The sequence below is a fragment of the Mercenaria mercenaria genome, chromosome 11 (genome assembly GCF_021730395.1).
Source record: "Mercenaria mercenaria strain notata chromosome 11, MADL_Memer_1, whole genome shotgun sequence".
Taxonomy (NCBI): Eukaryota; Metazoa; Mollusca; class Bivalvia; order Venerida; family Veneridae; genus Mercenaria; species Mercenaria mercenaria.
The window spans coordinates 62992259-63016034 of record NC_069371.1 but is presented as its reverse complement, the minus strand read 5'-3'; the positions used below and the strand labels follow the sequence as shown (position 1 = coordinate 63016034).

Genomic DNA, 23776 nt, shown 5'->3' with positions numbered 1-23776 from the left:
AATCAAATGCACCCAATTAGAAAATATTGACTATATTATGTCCCTTTGATGTTTATGCTCTCCATGTTCAAGAAGAGTTACATTTCCTTGATCACAAAATTTTCGTTATCATGAAAATATTAAATGCTCATAACTCCGCACTTCTGGTTAAAATATTGTCTATATTTCTGTTTTTGAGAAATATATGGACATTTCTCTTCATTTCAAAGCTTTTTAACTTCAAACCTATGATTTGAAAAACTTAGGTACTATCTCTATAAAAGGTACTTCATTATACAGACTGTGAAGGTCATAAAGGATATTCTATGATCCAGGGCACTGGAGTCAATCAAGGGTTATGTTACATCATGAACACATTTGCAATGATCTCTAATGATTATAGCTGGGATGAAAACTGCCTAGCTCAGATCGCATTTGTCCAGTCGTTAGAGTCAGAGGTAAGAGGTATTAATTTTATTTCAGAAGGTGGTATCAGAGAGGAAAGTGATTTACATTTAATGACTCTAACGACTGATGCGAGTCTGTAGTGTTCCGAAAAACTAATGTCAAATCAACTTGTGGTCCGACGGTTTTGCTTTCTTTTACATGGTGTGTGTATCTTCTATATAATGTATATGTTGTGAAAAAGAGGAAGAATAGAATACAAATGTAGTATTTAAATAAAGTGAAGCATTTTTTGACAGTAAAATCTTTTAATTACCGAATATCACGGAATTTGTAGGTTTCAGTCTTTAAATCTGGTTATCCTTTGTTTTGTTAAGTGTATGCCTAGAGAGAAGAAATTAAGGACGAGTAACTTGGTAAACATGATTTATTCCCCTTTATCGCTCTTCACAGTAGAGGCTATTTTTTTTAATATAAGAGCTAATTTCATGCGAAATAACATTTACAATTTTGTTTTATCAGAGTGACTAGATAAAAGAATAATTGACTAGTTGCAACTAACGAAATGTTATAGAACATTGATAATCATGTCAAGCAATCAGGTCTATATAAATTCATTCTTTGTTATTGGTTAGAAACAGTGGTTAAGAGATAATTTCACTGATTGCAATGAAAGGTTATTTATTTAAGCACCTTCTCAAGACAACGCATAAAATACAAGAATGTAAACAGTTTAGAAAATAAATCAAATATTGCAATAAATGCCATTTATCAGCACAGAATTAAAAAGTCAACCAGCAATGTTCAATTAACACATGTACCGGAAACGCGAGTAGGACCACAGAACGCTGTAGCGCCCCAAAATAGGAACCCTTACGTATGAGTTACTAAGTCCTACGTAGGAGATACTATGTCCTACGTAGGAGCTACTAAGTCCTACGTAGGAGATACTATGTCCTACGTAGGAGATATTAAGTACTACGTAGGAGATACTAAGTCCTACGTAGGAGATAATAACTCCTACGTAGTACTTAATATCTCCTACGTAGGAGATACTAAGTCCTACGTAGGAGATACTAAGTCCTACGTAGGAGATACGTAGGAGATACTAAGTCCTACGTAGGAGATACTATGTCCTACGTAGGAGATATTAAGTACTACGTAGGAGATACTATGTCCTACGTAGGAGATACTAAGTACTACGTAGGAGATACTATGTCCTACGTAGGAGATATTAAGTCCTACGTAGGAGATACTAACTCCTACGTAGGAGATAGTAAGTCGTACGTAAGACAAATTTAAATCTCTCTGCTGGCACCAGGACGCTTCCATATATACCATTAAGTAGCTAAAGTCCGCTAATTTTACATTACTTAAACCCACATGTAATATTGTATGGTTTGGAATGTGAAACGATTCATTTTTATACTGAAGATTAAAAGAGCCTCTAATAACGTTGTATCACCATATGTATTACTTGCCGAGTATGTGTCAATTAAATTGATGGTGATTGTGCATGTGCAATTAAATATTTCTTTGAAATAACCGACAATATCCCCTTTGTACTCTCTGTTAGCATGGATTGTACAAGCATATGTGGTTTAACACTGACTAGTATTATATAAATAGAAAAATATTTATTAATAAAGTGGCATAAAAAGGAAAGAACCATACCAATTGTTAGGAAGATTTTGACAAAATGATGACTTGACTTAAGTCCGACTTTACCAAGATCGTATCTTTGAATTTGTCTGCAAATATGTTAGCGATAATTATGGAGACAAGTATTCCATGGTGTGATTTATTTTCTGTTAACCCAGATATTGTCGCCAGGCTTTATGTTCTTTTTATTTAGAATTGAAAATGACACACCTGGAAAAGTATTCGCGAAATATTGTCAGCCTATCAAACATGTAAGTCTTTAAATAAATAACAATAATAATACTTTGGACTTTTGCCTTTATTGTATACTGGTACGGATGATAAACCCGGACAGATGATAAAGTCGACCACCTTGGAAATATTTTATCGCAATCAGTCATTTATAAAATTGAATACACCATCTAATAGTTTCCATTTACAACACCAACTGGTGTAAATAAAAACAAAATTAAAATTTGGTAAAGATTCTGTATAAATAAATGACTTATATTTATCTGTATAAAAATTATCAATCCAAAATTAATGGGGAAGAGGATGTTTTTTTGCGTATGCTCACTGTCGCCATATGAAGGCCTGACATTGGGTCACGTTTTATTACTTGATCAGGAATGACTTTTGCAGCTTTTTGGGGAAAGCTTCTATATAAAACTACGAAGAAAATTTTGTAAATGACAAAGTGTTCGAATTTATCATCAGTCAACCTGCTTACAGTCTCCATTTTACTGACCCCTTTCAGGGCCTCACTTCATGTGAGTTTGCCAACTTAATACAAATTTGAATTATGTAAAGTTTTAAACAAATGTTAAGCTTTATTTTGATACCAACCATTGATTACAAATTGCAGAAATAAAAAAAGTTACAGGTAAAACAAACTCATTTTTCTGTTCGGGTTTATCATCAGTACCAGTATCCAATTATACAAATACCTAATGCATGTTTTCCTATTCGAATAATGATTATAGTTAAACAAATTCCTCCTGTGTTTTTAAGGACTAAGCCGATATGTTGATTCACATGGTGTACTGCACGAGCACTGGACAGATGGAACACCTTTGGCTTTCACAGCATGGTATATTTTCTTGCTCTTTTCTGAAAATATGAAATTGATCATTAATGTTTGATATAAAATCACTTACTTTAACTTATGCAGATAGGTGCTCTTATAAAAGAGCTAAGAGAAACCAAACAACTGTTTAGAGTGGCTTTAAAGATTTATTCAAAACGTTTGAATGATGTAACTACATTTTGATGTGTTTTTTATCATGAAGAATTTCATTTCGTCTGTGACTGAAACACAACTGTTAAACAGTACGGCAACTTGCTTTTAAAATAGGAATTTCAACGGAGATTTGAATTCACTGTAATGACAGTTTCATTTTATGTAGGGATCATGGAGAACCATCTAACACATTATTGGATCAATGTACAATGATGGGAATACAAGATGCAAACAAAAACGATACCTGGAAAACAGTTGCATGTGACTTCAGTAATTTTCATAATGGTATATATTTGTATGCCGTATGCGAAAAAGCGATGAAATCTGAGGCTTCAGTAACAATAATGGAAGGTTTGTCTGTCTTTTCTTGAAAAGGATATTTTTAACCGCATTTTGTAAATGGATTTAGTAGCTTTAGTGCAGCAACTTGAACACCGATTATATATTGTCCTTTTTAACAAAATATTTTGATATTGATAGTACATGAATGTTAAGAATCAAAGTGAAGCAAATTCATATGCAGTATTTAATCAGTGTTAAATGTTTATGTAGGTAGTAGTATGTTCAAACGTTTTTGTTCTAGAGTGAAAATGTACTTGCAATTTCACGCTAGACTAGCCACTAGACTGATAATATATTTCTACATTTTTCCTTTTTGATAATTCTAATTTCATAGAGACAAAAGCCAGTCTATTTTAGAAATTTTCACATCATATGATATTGGACATAGAATATAGACTGGCTCAGTTCACTACATTTAATCATAAAAATGTAAAAAAGATATATCATAGTTTAGGAGCTAGTCTAGTTTAACGCTATTATGTTTTTATTTGTATACTCAGAGTCACTGAAAAGTTACCATTTAATATATACCTCTTTACTATTTTATACAATATCGACATCACTTTTTCATGGCATGTGCGTGCTCTATTACTCGTAGACCCTGTCTGATCATGTCTCCTAACCCATTTTAATGACTGTCAGGTGAGAACAGCACATACTACGTGCAATTTCGCGACATGAAAGTTCCGCGTCAACCATGCTAATGGCCTGATGCCTTTGATCGTGCCTTAAACGTGGCATTCTTAGCAAGAATATTCCGTTTTTAACGTACTTCTTTTAGTCTTTCGACTAACTTTCAAGCGCGATGAATTATTTGCGAAAGAAAATTCGTACATGTCGACATTGCTGGAAAAAGTCATTTTGCACGTGCAGCCCGTGCCTCAAACGGAGTTAATCGAATTTGACAAATCTTTACACCAGTGACGTTTCAGCTGCGTCAAAAATGTAGTCGTGTTATGCATTTAACACAGTCCAATGCGATTTTTAAAATATAAGGGTCATTAGGGTGGTAACTTTTCAGTGACGCTGAGTATATATAGAGTCACAAACCTGTGTAATATTTGTTTTGTCAGGTCTCTCACTAGATACAGATTACAGGGAAGACCGTTTATTTGAGGAAAGAGATCGTGTAACTATGTTCCATTGTACAAGTGGAGAATGGACATCGAGTCGTGCACAGTGTAACGGTATCGTCGAGTGTGTAGATGCCTCAGATGAAATGTATTGTAGCAGTCAAGGTATTTATAGTACGAGTTATAATTTTATTGTTTGATCTACATTTAATAAGCAATATCTTTATATTTATATATATATATATATATATATATATATATACTGGTTTTAAAGGAACTGTGTCTAAGCAATATGAGCAGCAATTTGAAGGTTCTAAGTAATACAGGTCAAAAGGAAGCCGTGTGTACGGATGTACCTGTTATATTTGAACGTAAATTACGAGCACCATTTGTATAGTGGCATAATTTATTTCTGCCACGAGATAGCTAAGTAGCTATCACGATAATTTGTAAACATTCCAATAATTGTGTGTATTTTTTCTGAAAACATTTCAGCAATAAATAATATTTTCTAGATATTTTTATTCATTTCCTGAAAATATTTAGCGCAAAATTTCGCGTTAACGATTGGAACTGACACGAGATGCTTGGTAATTATCATAATGATATGAGCTGCACCATAGGAAAACCAACATAGTGGCTTTGCGACCAGCATGGATCCAAACCAGCTTGTGACAATATTATATTGTGTGATATACTGTACAGTACAGATGTTGATCATGGATTTTGAATGAATTTGCTGGTTTTATTAAACCGCAAACATAGTGGAGATGAAAACTCATCCATCCAAAGTCCCTGTACAATATGTTATGATGAGATTATAAGCTTTGCACCGAGAATTAAACACTGAGTTATTAAACATAATAATTTCACATGAGCACAGTACTTACTTTAAGTAGCTCCTTCCAGAGCATAAAGGTGACCCAGTTCAACGACATACTTAACAAAATTAATACAATTTCGAGACATTCTTTAAACAAAATTTGCCAAATTTGTGCGATATACTTTTCCAATTCGACGGCATACCTAATAGAAATTTAAGGTAATATATTACAATTATTATGAATACATGACACGATATTTGTACCAGAGTGCGACAGGTGTATCGCATTTCCATAACATAAACGGTTTACACCTTCTTTCGAGCATATATTTATATGTAAATTACCTCAGTGTTCACTATCTGTTTGATGTTATGTAAAAAAAAAGAAGAAAAAAAACAATAATACAACAAATTGTAGATATTTGTTTGTTTCGGGGCATAAATCGAAATATCTTTCACTGATTGAATACCATACGTAATATTGTACTTTATTAATACTGTATTATACTTGGCGAGCCACGGGTAAAGAGATAGGGTATGGTATTTGCAAGTGAAAATCGATTATAGCTGTAAAACAAACACACTTTCCTTTTAGATAAGGTTTTAACTATATTTTACACATTTCGTTTAATTTCGTACCAATGAAAAATATATTTGATATTTTTCATTGCATTAATACATTATTGAATTCCGTCTAATATTCTTATTACCTACTGTGTATTTATAGCAATGTGTTGTTTTTTTTGTGTAGGTGAGAAATGTTCACAGGCAGAATTCACATGTCCAGACGGCAGATGTGTCCATATAAGTCAAGTTTGTGACTTTGTAAATGATTGTGTAGATGGTGCGGATGAATTCTGTGGTACTTAAAAGTTTTGAATTATACGACAAATGTTCAAATCTGAATGGATATAAATCTGGATGGATATTGTCAATTTAAAAAGAAATACTATCAAACTCAAATCAATAGTAAAAGCCAATTAAAAGAAATTTAGTGGTCATGTTTGTTACGTAAATATATCTTAATTTACACATGAACCTGTCAAAGTTTTCTTCAACAAGTCTTAGACCTAACCTGCCGTGTTGAGCGACCTGTGAAGTTTCCACTTTTTTCTATTCTAAAACTTATATTCCTTAAGTCTATGTATTTCGAACAATGAAATGAACTAAAATGAAAGGGAAAACATTTCGGAGCTATGTAAATCTAAACGCATTTTTACATTGACCATACTTTTGGCGGGTACGAGTGTAAGGTCGCAATATTTAACATTTTAACTGATTTTAATTTTGTTTCTTTTTAAGTAGAATTTTATTAAAAGCATTAGCGACAGTTACAAATACGATATATTTCCTTTATTTAATTGAAATTCGAATCTGTACTTAACACAAATATATGGCTAAGGTATTAGACCCCTAATAGTGATGTTGAAAAAATGGCATTTGCTTGGTATGTTCTTAAAATTGACTGTGTTTCGCACTGTGTTGCAATTTTTAAACAACTTTTACCGTGCCTTTTTTTTTATTTTTATTTTTTTTTTTATAAATTTTATATAATTTATGGTATTTCCTCAAGTTCGAGTAGAGACAAATTCCAAAGTGATGGTGACAATCAAAAAAGTTTGCAGATAATTTATTTTACCATTAATTTTGATAAAAGAAACACTAAACTATTGGTAAACAATTATAAAACAAAATAAAACTGTCAATTTTATTTTTTTGGTGTGCCTCAAGTAAACGGATTTATTGAGACAGAATTCTAACTCCAACATTGAAAAATAAGGTCGGATCCTGCGGGTCTGTTTTGATTTTTGCTCACTTCATTCAAAAATAACCTTGGGACAGAAGTAAAACCTACCTACATTTCTTCCACAATATGTATTCTAAAGAGTGAAGGCAAAATAGAGAAATTTTACCGCATGTAACTCAGTATGTTTCAAAATATCTAACTCTACCCCTTGTGTTTTAAAGGTGAATTCACTTTGAACAGCAAGAAATCGCTTATCAAATGAATGTTTCCACTATTGTACAATGAATCAATAAGTCTTGAAAGAAGTTAAAACGTACCAGAAAAAAGGAAAATAAGGGAAAAAATGGTCCCAATGAGGCTTGAATTTAAGGTCCCATGAAGTTGCTTATGGTAGGAATTGAATACTTTTCAAAAAGGAGGCGCATTATACGGGTCTAATACCTTAAAAAGTATATCATATAAATTCTAAAGCTTCCTATCATTTTACATATATGTGAACTCCTAAAAGAAAGCATAGACTGAAATTTTCTTGTTAGATACTATGTGTTTTAACAGGATTGTAAAAACGTCGTTATTTGTCATTATTTAATCATTGTTTAAATTGTTGAATACAGAGTTTCCTAGCTGCAGCAATGAACAGTTCACTTGCTCAAATGGACAATGTATCTCATCAAGTGAACGGTGCGATTCAGTTAAAAACTGTTTAGATGGAAGCGATGAGATAAACTGCGGTAAGTCTGGTGGTTATAAAGATTTGAGTGTCCTCCCTTAATTAACCAGTTATATATCATTTGTTAACTTGTCTCGATAAATATTTAAATGATAACAGAGTAATACCAATTTTTGCATATTTTATTTGTCACAGATTGTCAGTCTCTTAATAATGATATACTCGAACTATTTATTTCCTTATCGGAACGTGAATATAATATTTATATTCCAGTTAAATGCAACTCGAGTACAGCTTTCAAATGCGGTGATAGACTGTGTATATCCAAGCGTCTGGTATGTGACATGCACGTTGATTGCCCAGATGGCGCTGATGAAATGTCATGTGACCATACATACAGCACGTGTCACGACTTGTACAACGACGGGTATACCCAAAATGGATACTACGAAATAGGTAATGATTCAAACCATCTTTATTTGTCCTGGAAAGACTTCAAACCTTCTTTTTTGTACACAAAGTACTTCAAACCAAATGTCCTGACAATACTTGACGCAACTTCATTTTAGCATTCAATCAATTGAGCAATGACTTTTCTTTCTACATTTTTGTTGGAGTACAGATATTGTGTTGCATTAATTACCACATGTTAGAAGTATTCTCTGAAGTTAGAACTTTGCATTTATAACTAACGTGGCTGTATCTGAGTCTTCTTTAAATGATAAAGTACATGTACAGTTTGTACGAAAATAAGTGTAATCGATCGCAAATTTATACAGTAAAACTTAACGTCATTTGTATCATCTAGAGATGTTTCAATTTGTCAGGTGAAGAGCAAACTTACACCATATACTGCGACTTTGATAACTACAGGCAAAATAGTGTAATGAAGATGACACTTCTCAACACAGACTGGCAGCAGGTTTCTGAAAACAAGTTTGGTATTGAAACCGTTGGAATTTCCAAAGTTGTATACAATAGCAGATATGATATATGCACTCAAAAGGTAATTACAAAATAAATCTAAAGCATTGTACGATCAAAAAAGAATTCGGAGACTTTATCACAGTAAGTCGTTTATGAAAACAGAATCCGGGGACTTTATCACTGGGAGTCATTTATGAAGTTTAGGCTGATTGTAATCACAGAAATGTTCGCGGCTTTTAAGTAATAGAAACTTTCTAGAGTAAACGCTTTTGAATAACATATTGGGGTTCGTATCTAAAAATGATAAAGTGTATTGTTTTTACGTTTGGTATTTTCAAAGAAAAGAGGTGGTATTCTTATCCGTAAAACTTGCATTGCTTTTAAGAGGTAGAAGGTACATTCCAATTCTGTTTTTTTTTCATTTATAGTTTTCTATGATACCACACAGAGAAAGACTCGACGCAATGCAGCTAGACAATAAAACAGTTCCATCAGAAGATGTAGAACTTTCGTATGATGAAATTTTGTCCGCTACAACGACAGTGTAAGTAATTGAATATGCATTTTTCATGAATTAACAGTGGTCGTTAGTTAAAACTCATATTTTGATCATTTTCTTGAAACGGATTACTTTGCTGAACGGTGGTTGTCGTAAAGCATTTTTAAGAAATCGTTTAGAGATACGGTTTTGAAATAAAGTTCTGACAGAACTAACGTTTTCAGATATATTTTTGATGTGAAGTCAGCATTAGAAAGTTTAGAGATCTAGTTTTTAGATAGAGGTTTGAGGTATTTTGTGACATAATATTAGCATAAATTGCTGTTTGCAAGCGACTGAATAATATCAGTTACTGTAACGCTTTGTTCTGAAATCCGGTACAGTAATAGTATATATTATAATGTTTTTTAGTATTCTCTTATAATAGGTAATGTAAAGCATCATGCGAAGTCTGAAACAAGTTTTATCAAGAAATTATTCCTATTTTTAAAACGTTTGATGACAGCCTTGGTAAAGATAGAGTGTCAGTTTGGAGTGCAGGACATTCTAGGTTCACTCCCCGACTGCGTCATACCAAATATGTGAATAATGATATTAATAGCTTCATCGCTTAGCCCTCAGCATTAAAAGACTAGAACTAGGACCGGTGAGCCCATTGTCAGTATGATGTGATTGGATAGTGTATCATGTCAGGTGTCTATGACTTGATCTTCCAGTGAGGGAGGCAGCACTATAAAGCTAACATTGCATTGGCTGTAAACATCGTCATTTATATGGCTGAAAAATTGTTGAAAAAACGCTAACCTCGAACACACACTCAAACGTTTGACAGTTACAAAGATAACAGTTTGGCGTTTATGGGAATTTACGGCGTCACCTGCGACAAAATACATTAAAAAATAATATTGAAAGCTTTAGCTATTAATGCAAGTTTACTATATAGACAAGACTTTGTTTGCATGAATCAAAACTACACTTCACACATTCGTTACATTTCGAATTCGTCCCAAAATCTGTGCCACTCTGCTCACAAATCAGTTAACACAGATCGTTACAAGTAACCTACACCACTAGATGTGAAATGTGCAGAAAAAGGAAAAAGGAAAAAAGACACCAGTGTTATAACATTATTTAGAAACTTGCCGGTCAAATCTTGCTTTGATCAGTAACAGTTAATGTCATGAAAAAAATGAGTACTCACGACATGGTATCATGAAAATGGAAGGCATTGTGATTATTTTTCTGTACACTTATACTTAAATTGAAAGGGTAAATAGACCTAGATAAACACCTTAGACCTAATATCTACAATCTGTAAATTGCTATTTATGTAACGGCGATATGTTAACCACCAAATGCGAATGTTATTTTGTATTTTCAGCAAATATCAGGGATCATTCCAGCTTGAAAAGATTCCGTTCAGCAATGCAGATAGCTCTAATTTTGACAACTTCTATCTTGCTACGCTTAAAAGTTTTAACTCTTTTGAAAACAGAGTAAAAATTGGTCATGTCGAATGCCGTGGCAACTCATGTAAGTAACACCGGAATGAAAAAAAAAATATTGTGAACTTCCGTTTGAAACACTAAATAAATAACGTTTGCCCGTAAGTATCTCATTATCCCCAGTAAAATACTGTATAAAACTACAAACTAGTAGATAACTACTTTAATGTAGTACATGGAAGACTAGATCTGGGAAGCAGCATATTCTATAATATCTTATAATAAGATGCACTGTGAATAACTGCTTGAACCGTTAACGCTTAGCCTAACATAAAACCTTGAAAAACAACAACAACAAAGAAAAAATTGTATTTACATGAAAATTAAACAGCATATAAAACATGTAAATTACCCTACAAATCAATTATCTCTATATTGATATGTAAATTGAATTTTGGAAAAGGACAACATATTGAGGCCACACTTTTGGACAGTTCAGTGCCTTTGAAAACTCACTATTTTCAAAGAACTGTTCATTTTGATGCATTTTTAATGACACTGAAATTTCACATAACTAGGGAGAATGTAGTTTTAAGCAATTATTTATTTCTATTTCTTTACAAATGGTATTCATTGTAAGAGGGATAACTTTTTCAGAATATTTTAAGTATCCATCGTACGTGACAGTACGGCAGAACATCTAATGGTCAGATAGATTGTTGTTAAAGATGTTGATCGTTTATCGAACATTTCTGTGTTTTGATTATACAATGTATATACCTAAACCTTAAACTATGCACAAATAATTAACGCTTGAAACACTAAATCAGTATTACGTGTTTTCGAATGTCTCCACTTGCACAGGGAAATATCGCTTGTTATATTCAGTGGTTCACGAGTATCTTGCTATGCTTTCTGAATTACTTATTGAAATAGTAATGTACCCTTTACTGAAATAGAAATATAAATGGAGAACATGTCGAAATTGTAGATTCTTTTTGCTATCTTGGAGTGAAATTTAATTACACAGGTACTATGTTAAATGCTGTTAAAACGCTAAATGACCAGGCTCTTAAAGCATATAATAACTTGTTGTCAGTATTTAATCGAATTAAGATGGACATTAAAACAAAATTGTCTTTGTTCGATTCTCTTGTAACTCCAATAATTCTGTATGGTTCAGAAGTATGGGGAATATATAACTACAAAGAAATCGACAAAATTCATCTCAGGTTCTGTAAAATCATTCTAGGAGTTCGTCCTCAGACTTCCAATGCGGCTGTTCTTGGTGAGCTTGGTCGTTTCCCTCTTTCTGTTATATGTAAAAAGAGCGATCTGTAAAGTATTGGTTAAATATAATGAAAACTCCCCAGTCACTTGTACACAAAATTTTTATAGAACAGTGTGATTTGTTAAATAACAATATTGAATCTACTTGGGCTTCAGCTGTTAAAAGACAACTGGATATCTTAGGATATAGTTATTTGTGGAATAATCAGAACTATGATATTAATTATATGCCAATGTTAAAACAAAGATTACGTGACCAGTATGTACAAGATTGGAATGATGTGATAAGTAACCAGTCCAAATTGTTTTATTATAGAAAGTTTAAAACGGTGTACAAATTTGAAAAATATTTAGATGTAGTAGGTAACGATTTACATAGAAAAGAAATGTCTCGTTTTAGGCTTTGTTCTCATAATCTTGAAATTGAAAGTGGAAGATTTTCTGGAGTTGAAAGAAACTTTCGTGTTTGTAAACTTTGTACACAAAATGTAGAATCTGAATATCATTTTCTGTTATGCTGTCCAATTTATAGAAATCTTCGTCAAAAGTATGGTATTGTTCAGTCATTTCCATGTATAAATACATTTACAAGGACATTATCTTCAAGTAATAATAAAAATTTAAGAAATACAGCCAAATATATATATTATGCTATGCAATTAAGAAAGGAAAAACTTACAGATATTGCTGCTTCTTAATGATTAATATATATATTTAGAACCTATAGTTGTTTTTTACTGTATATTTTGTGATATCTTGGCCATCCTTTTTATTTCTGTAAATGGCCAAAGGTATATTGTATATGCCGATATGCCAATAAATCTGAAACTGTTGAAACTGAAACTGAAATCGCTAAAACAACTTTATACTAATTATACCAAATATTGACGCCATGATAAATAAATATAGAAAAAAAACTAAATTATTTCTCCCCAGCCTGTCATTTTTATATCGTAACTATTGCTTCACGGTCGAAATGGCCGGAAATTGTGTATTATGTTTACATAAAGAGAAAAATTCAAAAATATCCTTCTCCGAAACCGTTGTAAATCATAGGAATGATCACCTTGTCTCTTTGAAATGAAATTGGCCCATCAAAAATACATGTATCACGTCCTTTTGGCTTATTTTTTTCTAGGTTTCTCATCTGAAATTATTTTTTTGAATAATGATGGTGAAATTGATCCCTTAACCAACTAGATGGGGTTTTCTAACTTAAAAACTGTAAAACCGATTATCAGAATTCAAAATATTTTTATTTCAGTAATCATATGGTGGTTATTTGGATGCGGCCATAACCAAAACATTCCGGTCTTCGGCCTTCTGGGATCTCTATGTAGACAACATTGCATGGGTTTTATGTCTTTGAAATATTCACTTCCAGAATGGAAGAAAACTATAACCCCCTAATACACACTCGATTCTCAGCCTCCGTTGGCTCCTGTCTTTCGTTTGTTTTACAGCAGACAGTAAATACAATACACGTGTATATTTCAGTACCTAACTACTGGAATTTTCATAACTTTGGCTTCTTATTCCACTGTAATTTAGTGTACATATGGTATCTGAGACACATGCAGGTCAACTATTTTTGTTTAAAACCTCCTACAGGTTTTCTTATTAGACGTTATTTTAAACGTATTCAATAATTCTTTCTGATTTTGTTAAAAAGCCCTGTCAGACACGGAGAAGTTTAGAAGTCCACCACTTTTTTGCCGGTACGGAGTTAGGCCAGTGAATGAATCTAAGCGTTGTTTGTATAACAAAGACCATAATGGTATTACAGATGGATGTCGATCACTAGCACATCTTCAAAACTGTAGTAAGTTCACAATAGCTTCATTGATGTTTAGCCTTAAAATTTACTATTACAAATTTTAATGAAACTTAGGTTCCTAGCGCATTTGCCACTTGGTGTTCTTGATCAAAAGAATCAGCGGTATTTGTTCGTTATTTAAGTGTGATGATTTATTGAATGTTATAGTCCATGTACAACAGATAAAGTTTGACGTAGAAATGCTGTTGCATAATTCGTATGAAAACCACAACTGAAACGAATTTCAGCATTTTATGTTTTGGTATTGCTAAGGTATTTATATTCTCTGAATTATTAACCGTTTACAACTGTCTTTTTTCTTTTAACGGGCAAGTAGATTGCAATATCGAACTTTATACAGATTCTTAGATAAAAAAAACATAATTCAGTGTTATTATGAACGATATATTTCTAAGAGCTAAATTCTTAAAAATAAAGTTGACAAATATTTGGACACCTGTCTTGTCAAGGTTTGCATTAAATCTTTTTCTCATTTATTGATAAACTTTGTTTTTCAGAAAATTTTGATTGCCCACAAGACTACATGAAGTGTCCTGGTAGCTTCTGTATACCTTTAATGTATGTGTGTAATGGAAAAATAGATTGTCCAGACGGATATGATGAAAAGATATGTGGTAAGAAGAAAATTCCTCCATGTTTTGTTTTAGTTCAAATAGGGTTAATGATTTGCACAAGAAGTTACTTATTCAAACAAATGTGTTCAGTTTTAATTCTAAAATAATATAAAATCAGCCCAATATGTATGTATTAACTTGCATTGTAAGTAAAATGCATAGCACATATTTAGACAGGAAAGTCAATAGAAAATGTACATTTGAATTTTCGTAGTTGTGAAGAGTATATTGTGTAGGAAATATGAGTAGAATACATTAAATTGGACTTCATTTCAAGAGGGAAGCATTTGTAGAAAGAAATGTGCAAGGATATACTACACTGGACTTCCATTTTGAAGACCATAAATTTGAAGAAACATGCATTGTATATGCACAACTGAATTGTACTTGCATCGCGGAGGATAAAAATTAGTTGAGAAATATTCGTAACATATATTATATTGGACTTTCATTTTGAAGAGTGTTAATTTGTAGGAAATATTCAGAGTATATGAAATTACTTTATTGAAGTAATAACATGTAGGAAGTTTGCATAATATATAAATAATTGAATTGGTACATGTATTGCATCTTGAAGAGTGAAAATTGTGTAGGAAATATCCGTAGTGTGTACAATTATTGTACAGGATACTTATGTGTGGGAAATACTCGCGATATATATTGTATTAAAAATCTGCAGTTATTTTTTTTCATTTGTTTGTAGTACACCTTTATTTGTTTTAAAACTATTTTATAAATCAATCTGAAGTATTTGGTGCTTCAATTATCTCATGTTATAGAATATGTTATCATTTGAATCACTCTCAAGTAGTCCGTTTGGTGTTTATCCATTAAAATATCGTTATCATTTCAATTTTAAAACCGTGTCAGTCATGACACCAATGAACGTGCCTTATATATAGCGATAGAGAAGGTGAATTATGGAATGTCCGGTGCTATGCAGTAAATAACTTTAAATATTCAGTGTTGAAGTGACAAAAGCATGATGCGTTTTTGCTGGTTAATTTGTGATAAAATTACCATCTTTCGTTTTCGTGTTCTATATTCATTCATTTTAGGCTGTGAACCAATACAGAACAAAATTATTATCATGCTTCCCTGGCAGTCCGTCGGAAGTTCTGAAGACTCAAAGAAACTTTATGAGATGTCAACCCGACTCGGAGGATTACTGTTTTCGGATAAAAACACAGTACAGATATTAGGTGTTGATTACCACAATCAGGAAATAGAACCTGAAGTAATAATGGAGAGCACTGATGTTTTGTCACACAGTGAACTTTTCAATAAAGCGTATAAAAGATACCATCTTATTTCATACGAAAACAAAACTTTCTTTGAAGACATGTTTAATGGAACTTACAAACAATTTGGTATAATTTGGTTATCAAACTCAGCCGAGCACACTGATTCAGAACACTTTATCTTTTCTGAGCTTGAACGTATCGAGAATAACTCGTCTAATGTATTCATGAAATATCGTTTAGAAATTGATAAAAATTTAAGAACAGAAATATTAGTGAATGCTAAGACTTCCTTCAAACAAATAAAAGTAAGAAATTCTGAAATCCTTGGAACGATTGGAGCTCAGCTTTTTCCAGAAGTTTGCACAGGTAAGATTTCTAATGACTAATTTATTTTCAGGTTGTACGATGCATTATTGTTCAAAAAGGAAACACAAATATAGCATATTAAGGTGGACGGATAGCTCAGTGGTTTGCACACAGGCTTTCCAATCCTGAGGTCGGGGGTTCGATCCCCGGCAGCTACTCGGGAATTTTCAGAAACGCTTTTCAGTGTTTCCCACCTAACTAGAGGAGTACTGGTCAGGAACCCAGGCAATCCTTGCGTGTATCAGTGCTATAGACTGGGCACGTTAAAGAACCAGGCTGTCTATTCGCAACGAGCTAGTCTAAGTTAGCCGGACAAGACTGTATCTGATTTCTGATCTCTCTGTCGTGGGGCTTTGTACTCCTTGTCTACTGTATCGCCCTGTGTGTATAATATATAAACTTGCGTGATTATAAGAAATACATAAATAATATATATATTAGTAAATTTTTCATGTCGCTTTATTTCCGATGGATCAAACGATAATTGATGAGAGCGACAATGCAGTATATGGCAATGATCTATTTTAAACGAATTAAAACGAAACTTAAATGTCCTTGTTTTATTTGAACATGTAGAAATAAACAAGAAATCGGCTGTTTTCGGTTGAAAATAACCTGAATTTATTGACACGATCAAACATGTTACGTTTAAATAAAACAAAACCTCCTTCGCAATAAAAACTGTTTCTGACGTAGAACTTTGTTTCAGCGTTAATCAAAAAATATACGGTTAAGATGAACTTAAACCGAGCCTGCGACATTTTAGTTTATGTCCTGTTTGATGATCTGTGGAGTGTAATCTCTTTCTATTTCAAAAACAACTTATTTACACCTATTGTGAGTTCAGTTTTACTATTCAAGGCGTCAATGTTATAATTAGTGAGGTCAGACGAAAGAAATTCTTTCATGCAAAATCTTAATTTATACAATAACGGCTTACTTTAGGTAACTCAAGGCAAAGCCTGCAAAAAAAGTTTCACAATTTGAACAAGCTGTAGTACGTTTACATGCATTTTCAGATTATAAAGACTGTTACATTCTTACATGTTTTTCAGAGAAGATGTTGTCTTGCAAGGGCAGATATCGATGTATTTCCAGTAAAGTTTGCATACCTTTCAAACAGTTATGCGACAGCAGAAAGCAATGTCCGCACGGAGACGACGAACACCATTGTGACTTCAAATGTCCTGCAAATTGCTCTTGTGGTCCATTAGTTATTGATTGTTCTAATATTGAAGAAGCTAATGTTAACTTTAGCGCATCTTCCCCCACACGCGTATTAGACATAAGCAATTCTACCTTAATTTGTAAAGATCTTCTTGAAAATGCAGATACAAGACGAATGTTTTCATTATTGATTTTCCTGAATATTTCTAGGTGCGATATTAGTTTCTTGTCAAACTCTTCATTTACGTATTTGAGCAATCTTCGGGTTCTTGACATTACTTTCAATAAATTTAGAAAGCTTCCGAAAAATGCTTTCAACGACTTGAAAGCTTTACGTTACCTGAATATACACGGAAATCGGCAGCTTAAAGAGTTAGAACCAGGAGCATTCAACGGTATTTTGATAAACTCTCTGACACTTAGTTATACGTCAATTAGAACATTATCAACAAATTCTTTCAAAGGACTTCATTTGAGCCATCTTGATTTATCGTATAGTAACATTCTTTCAGTAAACGATATGGCTTTTAATCATCTAACGACCGATTCCATTGACATACGGGGAAATCCTATTAAAGAATTTACAAAAAACATGTTCGCTGGTGTTACTGGTGTTAAGAAACTTAAGACCCCTGCATTCAAATATTGCTGCATACGACCATACTCTGTTGCTGAAGACGACTGCCTTCCACACAAAGACGAGTTTTCATCTTGCGCAGATTTGATGAGAAATTCTACTCTTCAAGCTCTAATGTGGGTTATTGGGATCCTGGCTCTGATTGGAAATATAATATCACTTGTTTATAGGCTTTTATATGACAGGAAAAGATTGAAACTTGGTTACGGTATATTTGTTACCAACTTGGCATTAGCTGATCTACTTATGGGAGTTTACATGCTGATAATTGCCATAGCTGATAAAATCTTTAGAAACAGGTAAATGGTTTGCTTTGTTTGCATAACGAAGTATTAAAAGTTTTGTCATGTCCGAAAATTAAATACTATTTTGTAACATTAGAATATAGAAAAATGAAAAATGAGCATTTCGCATAAAATTAAATAGATATTTATAGAAAAGTTCAAGGAAACGGTCATTCTAACTTAGCTGAACAATATCATTTCAGTGACAGATGTGTATACGGGGTGATAACGTCTTGTGTTTACATTCTGTTAATAAAATATTTAAGTTAATACGTAATTTAGAATCTCGCAAATTAAAGATCGTCTTGTGTTTTTATTCTTTTTTTTTTTTTAAATTTTGTTCCACTAAATAAAAAACAGGATTGCAGTAGTATTCTTCTGTTTGATTACATAAATATATTTTGAAATGCAAAGTGATAAAGTACGACTTAAAGAAAAACAGTTAATCGCAGATGAATGTTTATAATTCTATAAATATATGCGCAAATGTAATGATTTATATTGCAGATACATTGAAGTAGATGACTACTGGAGAAACAGCGCATGGTGTCAACTGGCTGGAGTTTTATCTACGGTGTCTTCTGAAGCCAGTGTCCTTTTCATGTGCCTAATCACCATTGACAGAATTCTTGTAATAAAATATCCTTTCGGACATGTGCGCATCACAGTTAAGTCTGCCATATGTGCTGTTTCTGCAACCTGGCTATTTGTTTTTATAATATCACTTGTGCCAGTGTTTTACACAGACTACTTTGAAGGCAAGTTTTACAGCAAATCTGGGGTTTGTCTAGCTTTACCTCTGACACGTGATCGTCCACCAGGATGGCTTTATTCCATCTTACTCTTCATAGGATTCAATATGATTACCTTCATCTTAATTGCTGTCGGTCAATTACTCATCTATGCAGAAATTAAAAAGCACACATCAATGCAGAAATCACTGAATGTGACACGCACAAACGATTTGAAAGTCGCAAGAAATCTACTGCTTGTTGTGACGACAGATTTCCTGTGTTGGTTTCCGATAGGCACGATGGGTAAGTAAAAGAGTATGATTTATATTGACTCTTGGAAACCTTAGTACTCTGTCCCAAAGCCAGAAACTATTACTGACTTTTATTACCTACAGCCTTACATAAATCTGTGGTTCAACACAAAACTTTGCTTGTTGAAATTAAAAATCAAAGAAAATTATTGATATTAAAATTTCTTTTTGAGGTAAATTAGCAAAACTTTATTGAATGACTTCCTGATCTAAAGTAAAAGTTATTGATCCTCGCGAGTAATGGTTGTAAAGAAAATATCTCTGTACAAAGGTCTTGACTGATAGTATTTGATAGACATTAAGGTTAAGGGTAAGTCTTTGAAACTTAATATGTCAAAGACTTTAAATCAATAAATACTTTCTTAGTTAACTTTTACATAGCTATACAAATATCTGTATGTATGCTTTTCTGCTTGTTAATCATTTAATCATACGAGTTTAAATTTAATTAGAATGGATGTGAACGTGTAAAGGTTTTTAATATAACTGCATGGTCATAGCTATAATATAGAATTGCATAATGTCGACGCTTTTTATACTATAAAAAGAAGAATTAACAAATATTCCTTCTGGATTTTTGTAGGTATTTTAGCGTTGTCAGGCCACACTATACCCGGAGAAGTGTATGCTTGGACTGCAGTGTTTGTCTTACCCATTAATTCCGCTCTGAACCCTTTCATGTACACGCTGACGGCTATCTACAATAGACAGGTTCTTGATTTACAATTATGTTTCTAAACTCTATATTTTGTTTTTGCTTAGTTAAACGTTTAGTTTAATTGTAGGTCATATGGTCACTTTCTAGCTGTTAATGGATTTTGGAGGAATATCCCAGGTACCCTGTGAGCATTGTTTCATAAATGGCGAGCACCTAGATCCACCGACCTACTGTAAGCCAGCTGGATGGCTTGCTCACATACTTTTCTTTACATCGCAGTATGCATGAAATTAGACTACAATTAGACTACAAGGAAATGAATGTACATATGCTTTCTTAAAAAATGTTTTTAGATTCTTAGAAATACATTGTACATTATAATTATAATTGTTTTTAAATGTGCATGAATACTGAAATAAATACGAATGTATTGAACAATAATATTGACCTAAGAACCTACGAAATAGAATAGAAAGTGCTCAGATTTACAGTATCGTGTTAGTTTGTTTTATACAAAACTTCGTTTTTCAAAAGGCATAACACTATCGCGTAAATATTTAATCACATCATTCGTTTGTATTCTCATGTTTTATATATATTTTAATTTGCAAAATATGTAAACCTATAAAATGACATTATTACCAGTTAACATTAAATCTCGGAGATTTGCTTTTGTGTACAACATACATGTAGATACTGATTGATCCACGTAATATGTAACAGGGTTTGTTTTCCTGACTTGCAGCTTTATTTTGCAAGAGTAAAGCATAACATATAGGACATACTTAATTTCTATAAGTGTTGCAGAATGATCATTTTAAATGATCACGATATCTTTAATCATGTCACTTTTCTATCGTAAAAATGCAGCATATACCAATTACTAATTTTTATATATTTTGCATGGGAATGTCGCTTTCATGCAAGCTGAATATCATAAAAAAAATTCATAGATGATTTTGTTTTTTTTGGGGGGGGGGGGATTAATGCCATTTTTCAACAGTATTTCACTCATGTAACGGCGGGCAGTTAACCTAACCAGTGTTCCTGGATTCTGTACCGGTACAAACCTGTTATCTGTAAGTAACTTCCAACTTCCCCACATGAATCAGAGGTGGAGGACTAATGATTTCAGACACAATGTCGTTTATCAAATAGCCACGGAGAACACACGCCCCGCCCGAGGATCGAACTCACGACCCCGCGATCCGAAGACCGACGCTCTACCTACTGAGCTAAGCGGACGGGCATTCACAGATGAAGTCAAGATTGACTGTTTGTAAAAGAAAACATGTGTCAAAAATGGTTGGCATTTACCTTGGAAAACTACCAGATCTGTTCAATATAAAAACTGTAGGGGTTACTGTATTTATCAAATTAAACAATCGTGGAATATGCAAATGTTATTATATATAAACTATATATTATATTATAATAAATATTTAAATCATTTTAGAACTTTAATCCAAGTGTAGACGAACAGTCGAGGACTGCATTAAATACAGGTATGCACTTACCTTACAACGTGGTATATGGTCGCGTGTATTTCGTGCAATTAAAAGCCTTTACACATTTTGTTATATGCAAATATAAATTTCTTACAAATTCGGAAAGATTTAATGAATCTGGTAACAATTTTCACTAAAAACGTCATTGTAAATCTGTAACATTTTTTTTAATTATTACTTTTTATTTGGTAAATTAGCAGTTTATATGGACTTTAAAATTGTCTTTTCTTTGCAATACCTTAATAGATATTTCTCTTCATATGATGTTCATTATCTTTGTATCATTTTAGAAATGGGAATGGCAATTTTGAAACTGTATCCCTACATTCCAACACATAAACAGAAAAGAAAATGTAAAACCGTCTCTCTGCATGATTTAACGAAGGATCGAAACCTCACGAAACAGGAGATTTTGCATCTGACCCGCCGAATCGTAAAGTTCTTGGAAGTTATACATGACAGTGACCTTGTTCTTGGAAGACTCACAGAAAATGACATTTTCATTTCTCTGTCAAATAATGGACATGTGAGTGTTAACAGAACACCCAGCTGATATTTACCAAGGAAATATTTAAAATGCTATTATGTTATAGATATCGGTTTTCAAAAAAGTAACTGTTACAGATCTTTTCTTTCAAAAGATTGTTTTAATAACGTTTATGATATGTTCCGTAATCAGTTTCATTATTTATTTGAAGTAATGAAAATATACCAACCAGTGTTTCTCAATAAAATGTCAGTGTATCATTTGATGAGATAGGAATATTCATTTTCAAGAAGATTCTAAACTTTGTTAACGTAAAAAAAATGAATTTAACTAGAGTATTGTAGACATTAGACAATTTGTTGTGTATGTATCTGTAAATCATGAAACAGTCTATTCAAAAGTGCATTATCATGCATGAAAATGTTTCGACTTATAGAAAACACATAAGTTTATTTCACGTAATTTATTCATATAATGCCTGAATATGCTCAATAAAAGTAAAGTGCAGAAGATAATACATATATAGAATTGAATGGAATCCAAACTTGACGTTATTTACCTGTTTCAGATTCAGCGGAAGATACAGATTGATGTAAAAAGACACCTTGAACTGGCATCAAAGAAATCCAGTCCGGCTGGTGATATTTGTCATTTTGGAGGCCTAATAGATAGGGTTCTAAAGAAAACGACTACACACACAGATGGAAGATTAAACGACGAAACTGCAGCGATCGATGAACAGAGTCTTACAGAACCCATTACGCAGGATACTGGTGTATAATATGCACACTGTTCCACACGGAGTTGTGAAAATGCTATGTCAATGTCTTTTAAGACTCTAAAATGCATGAACATCATGAATGAAGTATTAATTACAGCCCAGAATAAATGAAAATAATTCTAATTTTACGAATATCATATTATAGCATACATCATCATGAATATTAATTTAAAACAGAGATGTCACTTTCAAAATTTTAAAATAGGTTTTCACCGGGTTAATAAATATACTAAAACAAATTAATTATTTTGTTGGTGCGACCGTGTACCATTATTTTTGTTTAGACATTATTTATGTTGTGAATACTAAATTTTTCCATTTTATAATAATTTCGTCATTGATAAACGGATTGATTCATTTTATGCAATATGTATATTAAGCTGACAGTAAACCATCATAATACAAGATTAAGTAATTGAGTAAAGCGGGTATAATTAACCAGTCTGTAAACAATCAGGAATTTCGTTCACTAATAAATCAATGACTACAATATTTCAAAGGTATATCAATGATAAAATATTCTTGTCAATCACTTGAGTTGTCTTCTTTTTTAACAATACTAAGGAATTATAATCATAATAATACGCATCTGAAAGAAATAATTTAAGAGCAAATCACTAAATGATATATCTGTCAAATATTTGCCGCTTTTCTGCTATGCCGTTTGACGCTATGACATAATAATCGTGACGTCAGAAAAATGCATAAAATTAGGAGAAAAATTATTCAGATCGTGTAAGCATGTGTCAAAGAAAATAAAAAGTATAGAAAAGCTTTATCACGTATGAGATATTCTAACTAAATTAGTAAATTAGTGATTGAAGAGGGGAAATATAGAAGCCAACGATTGTGTACACACTTTAGTATGCATCAAGTATATAGTCCGAATATCACTTTTTTACTTGTATATATATTTATTATACCGATCTTCAAAAAGAACTTCTACTTCAGTTTTATTTATATTGCCAACATTAACCAATGCAAAATTCTGCTCAAATCAGGACAGATGAAAAATGTTATCTTTAGTTAGCCAAATTCATATATGAAGCAATGCGAATGAGAAACTG

General features: G+C 32.5%; 1 protein-coding gene across 1 annotated transcript; it reads left to right on the top strand.

Moving 5' to 3' along the window:
• The first annotated feature begins 3582 nt into the window (after positions 1–3582).
• On the top strand, positions 3583–23405 carry LOC123531035 (G-protein coupled receptor GRL101-like). Its single transcript, XM_045311815.2, has 17 exons — positions 3583–3616; positions 4681–4845; positions 6255–6365; positions 7865–7981; positions 8194–8376; positions 8748–8926; positions 9276–9391; positions 10728–10879; positions 13754–13903; positions 14416–14532; positions 15591–16142; positions 17198–18245; positions 18738–19267; positions 19859–19986; positions 21390–21438; positions 21732–21967; positions 22497–23405. The coding sequence occupies exons 1-17, from the start codon at positions 3583–3585 to the stop codon at positions 22707–22709; spliced, it is 4080 nt and encodes a 1359-aa protein (XP_045167750.2). The 3' UTR covers positions 22710–23405.
• Positions 23406–23776: the final 371 nt, after the last annotated feature.